A 6,415-nucleotide genomic window follows, 5' to 3' on the forward strand; every position below is an offset into this window, starting at 1 on the left:
TCTGCTTCGTGATGCATCACCTTATCGACGGTTGATTGGTCGGATCATTTATTTAGCCACGACTCGTCCAGATTTATCTTATGCGGTTCACACTCTTGCACAATTTATGAAGGCACCTCGTACAGATCATTGGGAAGCTGCTCTTCGTGTTGTACGTTATTTAAAGGGTACAGCTGGCCAAGGTATCCTTCTCAGCTCTACGAAAGATTTCCAAGTAAATGGTTGGTGTGATTCTGACTACTCACGTTGTCCCATTACACGACGTTCGGTCACTGGCTATTTTGTACAACTCGGTCAATTGCCAATCACATGGAAAACGAAGAAACAAGATACGGTTAGTAAGTCTTCAACAGAGGCAGAGTATCGTGCAATGTCTCATCTCCGCGACGAACTCCTCTGGATCAAAAACGTTCTCCAAGCTTTGGGCATCAAACATCCTCAGCCAATGCGCATTCATTGTGACAGTAAGGCGGCCATATACATTAGCAACAATCCAGTTTTCCACGAACGCACAAAGCACATCGAGAACGATTGCCATGCGGTTTGCAATGAAATTCTTAAAGGTACGATGTCCACACACCATGTCTCTACAACAGACCAGCTCGCTGATATATTCACCAAACCACTTGGCACATATGCATATGAGGATTTCAGGTCCAAGCTGGGCATTCTAAACTTGCATGCTCCAGCTTGAGAGGGGGTAATGGGATATGATTTCATACTAATAAGATATTATCCCATATCAATCACTTCAATGTAAATTGATCCTAATTGTATTTATTTAGGAAACTAGATATTCTCTCATCTCCATATAAACTTGTAATTGTCTTTGTGAATAAACAAGAAAACATTCTTCTCTTATCGATTTGTTCACCTTCACATGGTTACAATTTAGTTAGTTGCGGCTTCATCGTTGCTGAAGTCACTGAACTCCCAACATGATGCTTGTCGAATTGTATCTATCCAAATTGATGTCAGAATATGCAAATATTCTCTACTCTTGTTACTAACTGATATGATAATAAGAGTTGTCTTTATATATTGGAGATATTATATTTAAATAATCTGACATGTAGGAATTTCTGTTCGTTGGCTTTGGCATTTCTTGTTAATTCTCTATGTCATTTTTTCTCTAATGAGAATTTCCAAAAAAAATTCATTTCTTTTTTTGTAAACAAAATAATAGGGTTTGTACTTTTCTTATGTCAGCATTAAAGGTTTTCTATAAATTGACACTTCATGTTTTTTTTATGTATGATAATTCGTACATATATAATAAACGGGAGGGAAAAAAAAAACTAAAAGATGTGGCTAATACGGCAATACCTATCTCATGTCACCACTGTGGATTGATAGAATTATGCTCATCGTAGAGCACATGCAACCCACTAATCCAGTGTTAGATCTACTAGTTGTCTATCTCTAAAAAGAGAAACATCTTTAAATTATTACAAACCTAAACTTCACTTATCTAGTTATCCAATTACCATTTTGTTTACCACTACATGCAGGTGTTAAACAAAGGTTGATCTGACTGTTCAGCTGGTGTTTCGAAATCATAAGCACAATTCTCATCCAATCATTCATAGAACAAAGATTAGGGAATTGAAACATGCTAAATCAAATGAGACCTCAGTAAATGAAAAACATATGAAGTTCGAGTATTTTAGGGTGGAGTACTTTCTAAGAAAACAAAATATTAAAATAACGAAACCACTACCGTCACTAAGGGCATCTTTATAGGGGGAACTATTTTAGGTGTTCTTGTAAAAATATTATGAAAATAATGTAGGATCAGTAGGTAAGATCTTTTGTTAAAAAGTTAGTTATTGGGAGAACATGTTTAAGATCATAAGATTTAATAATATAATATTTTTAAACATATTACAATTATAAAAACTTATAAAATAACATTTAAATTGCAAACTTATAAAACTTTTACTAAAATTCAAAATACAATAGTAAATTTTTATGAAACAACAAAAACATTAAAGATAAAAAAAATATTATTTAATTAAAGCACAAAAACATTTTATTTAATTAATATATAGTTTAATATCCACATTTATTCCATATATTCTTAATCAGATCCTCTTTAATTTGTGAAAAATTGTTTGCAAAAAATTGTATTCATTCACAGCTTTCCACGTCAGCTTAGAACTGAGCCAAGATCAGTTCTACATCAAAAACTAAAAAAAGTGTTTTAAGCCATTATTCATTATTTTTCTATTTTTTTGGGCTAAGAACACCCCCATAGTTATGCCTATAAAGATGCCTTGTAATGCACTAAACTATAACAGCATAAATAAGCCATATAATAAGATGAAAAATAGGAATGAATCAATCAACATCCTCAATTCTGTGTGTTCTCTAACTAATCGGCCCCACGAGGACCGTATAATTGTACAGCCACGCCGCATCCGATTCCTCATTTTTTATTCAATATATTATTTTAGTATAAAAACATTGCAATCATATATACAAATATAAACTCCTACCAAAAAAAAAATACATATATAAATTAAACTGTCTAAATTCCGCATCTTCCGTCTATGATCTTCTTACTCATCCTATTACTAAAATAAAATAAAAACCACTCCATACAAAAAAAGGTTTGAATCGAGAACCAAAAAGAACCAATCTCTTTATATCACAACTAGGTTACCACTTCTTTTTCTTAGTAGCACAATTTGTATGTTAAGCGTCTTACTAGCAATGGTTGGAGTAGTTTTCTACTTTTCTTGGTTGTACACATATGTAGACGAGAAAATGTATTTATATAGTATGTATACTTTCATACGCGTATAGAGAATAAATGTATATTCTTACACATACACGGACGCGTAATGGTGTGGAATTTGAAACGAGAATGGGGTTGGGGTTGGTTGATGGTGATGGTGGCTATTGGTGTGGCAGGGTCCACATGTATATAGTTGAACCCACGCCAGATTCGGTCGTCTTGACTTGTGTGTACATAATATACGTATATGTGTACGACCAAAATAAAGCCAACTTATGTTATTAATCAACACCATTCATTTCTAATTGTGTTATATTAACTTTTCGTGAGCAGATATAGACTTTTTGAAGTGTATAAAAATTATTAAGACAATCTCCAATGTATATCTCTATTTTTTCTTTTAGAGTAACTCAAAAATAGAGCATTGTTTTACTCAAATGTATTACTCTATTTTTAACTCTAAAATAGAGTTAGTGTAAAAAAATAGAGGTGAGAATAAAGTTGCTCTATTTATAGAGCAATCCTATTATTTTCTCTATTTTAGAGTAAAATATAGAATAAGGTTGGAGCAAATGTTGTTCTATAATAGAGATTTGACTCTAAAATAGAGTGGGGTTGGAGATGCCCTAAATATGGATTATAGAATTTTTTTGGTACTTCTAACTTTGTTTTTACATATTCAATAACACACGCACTTTTTTTCTATCACAAAATTAAGAATGATCAATTAGCTATCTTGTCAATTGAAATTTTTCCTAAGTAGGATAGCGTATTAGTTTTGATGTATGTTTCTTCGGTTTAAACTGATATTCTTCAATGTCTCTTTTGGTTCTCATTGATCCATAAGATATTTTCTCTTGTCATTTAGTCTTGGGGATTCAATTCATTTCGATTAATATTCTTTTTTAGATATTTGTAGCATCACTATTGTCTACTTCATTTCTTTTTATTTTTACGTATTCTAGATCTTTTTTGGTTAAACAGATAATTTATCGAAATAAATGTCTTAGAAAAAAAGGAAAATAAAATAAGAAGAAGACTCCTTACGGTTCTAGTTTAAATATATGTAACAAATAAAGTTAAAATTCTAAGTTTGCACTTTGCACAACAAAAAGAAAGGTTTATCGAGCAAAAGTTTAAGTTAATTAACATATAAGTTGAAGACTTTTGTAAAACATTTCCCGACTGACATGTGAATATCAAAATAATTATTAAAAAATACAACAACAAGTAGCTACAATTAAGAAATAATTTGAATTATGAAAAAAACCCATATATTTTAAAAGGACAGACTTTATCTATTTTGCTTTATATATTAAGAACCGTGCTCTTCTTCTCTATTCATCTCTTGCTCACCACTTTTCTCCAAACTCTCTTTCTTTCTCTCCCTCTCTCTAGTTTCCTTGTTCTTTTGGAGTTCGAGCAAAAATATCAACCATAATTGCTTAGTATTACTATATAACTACGTAATCGTTGCTGACTTGCTTCTATCCTTTGTTGCATGGATGGATCCTCAACAGGTAATTCATTGTTCTTTAATTTGTAAAAACTTTAAACACTTTTTTTTTTGTTTACAATTTTGAGCTCTTAGTTCTTAATTTCATTTTGTTCAAAAAAAAAAAAAAAAAAAAAGTTCTTAATTTCATCTACCGAAGTAAAAAAACACTTAAAACCCTTTGAGAATTTTTTAAAACTTATGCTCATCACAAACAAAACATAATGAATCAAGAACTATACCTGTTAGCAATTTAATGATGTGTTAACTTGATTAGCTTACTCTTATCTCAAACCCCTTTTTTTTTTTAAATAAAAACGTCTTCTTGTAGACAAGATGATTTTACAAAGAATTGTTGTCGGTAAAAGAATCGACGCCACGTACGGCTAATCCGTTATATAAAGTAACCGTCATGATTTTACTCGTCAGCACAATTTAATGAAATTTGTTTGATTGTGCAGGAAATCTCAAACGAGACTTTGGAAACCATATTGGTAAGCTCAACAAAAGGAAACAACAATAACAATAAGAAAATGGAAGAAGAGATGAAGAAGAAAGGATCAAGAGGAGAATTAGGAGGTGAAGCTCAAAGCTGTCCAAGATGTGAATCTCCAAACACAAAGTTTTGTTACTACAACAACTATAGTCTCTCTCAACCTCGTTACTTCTGCAAATCTTGTCGGAGATATTGGACTAAAGGCGGTACACTCCGTAACGTCCCCGTCGGTGGTGGTTGCCGTCGAAACAAACGATCATCATCTTTCTCCAAGAACAACAACAATAAGTCTATTAATTTCCATAATGATCCTCTTCATAATAATCCTTTGATCACGGGAATGCCACAATCATCTTTTGGTTACGACTCCATTGATCTCAACCTCGCTTTCGCTACTCTTCAAAAGCATCATTCATCATCTCAGGCTACTACGCCTTCTTTTGGTTTTGGAGGCGATCTTTCTATTTATGGAAACTCAGCCAATGATGCAGGGATCTTTGGAGGACAAAATGGTAATTTCAACCATAGTTTGTGTTATGGGTTTATGTCCGGAAATGGTAACAATCATCAAAGTGATATCAAGATGGCTTCTACATTGGGGATTTCTTTGGAAGGAAACGAGAGAAAGCAAGAGAGCGTGGGCAATAACAACAATATCTCAGAGAGTCCTAGCAAGGTCTTATGGGGATTTCCATGGCAGATGACCGGTGACTCTGCCGGAGTTGTACCGGAGATTGATCCCGGAAGGGAAAGCTGGAATGGGTTGGCTTCATCTTGGAATAATAATGGTTTACTCAACGCTCCTTTGGTCTAGAAAGATCATTAATAAATAAATAATATTACTCTATATTAAAGTTTATCTCATCACTTGTTTGTATACCACTTTCACTAATATGGGGATGTTTGGTTTTTCTTATAATTTCTAGGGTTTCCATCTTTTTTTCGTTTCCCAATTTTCTTGGTTGAGACAAAAGACCTTAGAATTCTCTTCTTTCGAAAACAAAAATATTTTCTTCTTTTGTGTTTTAATTTGTAATTTAATGGTGGATGGGTTGGTTAATTATTTGTTACTCTGTAATATTTTCATTATCCGTTTATTTGGTTATGATGATATGATAATACTTTTTGTGTCGAAGAATCAGCATGACTGGATTCAAAACTGTTTAAAACATCATCACTGTAAAAAGTGAGCGACATATCCACTCTTGTTATAGTATGATTTAGGGTTCGACATATTTGATAGAAATATATCAATTGGTATATAGTTTTAAAGAACTTTTCTATCAACATAGTTATTGATTAGGTTAACATGTTGTCCATCAACATTCAACTGGTTGTTGTCAGAGCCAAAAAAAAAAAAAACATCGGGTTTCGAAATGTGAGTGGTGAGTTTCAAGATATTCTGTCATGATTGCTTCATATTTTGCAGGTAGATATTTGGACACTACTACTAGTTATTTTATTTTATTTATTTATTAGTAGCAAATAAGTTAGGGGTTCTGAGCATACGTTAATTATTATTAATTGATTAGAATATAATTGGTTGATGATACGGCCATATTGGAGGGTTTTTATAATCGTTTCTTAAAAATCTCTTGTACAGAATCAAATCTAACACAGAGATTTGAGCGTGACTACCTATGGCACTAAAATTTAACAAGTCTACATAGATGTAGTAAATTAC

General features: G+C 32.4%; 1 protein-coding gene across 1 annotated transcript; it reads left to right on the forward strand.

Annotated features, from left to right (window-relative positions):
- LOC104786860 (dof zinc finger protein DOF2.1) lies at positions 4,076-5,826 on the forward strand. Its single transcript, XM_010512313.2, has 2 exons — positions 4,076-4,260; positions 4,697-5,826. Exons 1-2 carry the CDS (start codon positions 4,246-4,248, stop codon positions 5,543-5,545), a joined length of 864 nt encoding a protein of 287 aa, XP_010510615.1. The 5' UTR covers positions 4,076-4,245; the 3' UTR covers positions 5,546-5,826.

This window comes from Camelina sativa, chromosome 5 (assembly GCF_000633955.1).
Source record: "Camelina sativa cultivar DH55 chromosome 5, Cs, whole genome shotgun sequence".
Taxonomy (NCBI): domain Eukaryota; kingdom Viridiplantae; phylum Streptophyta; class Magnoliopsida; order Brassicales; family Brassicaceae; genus Camelina; species Camelina sativa.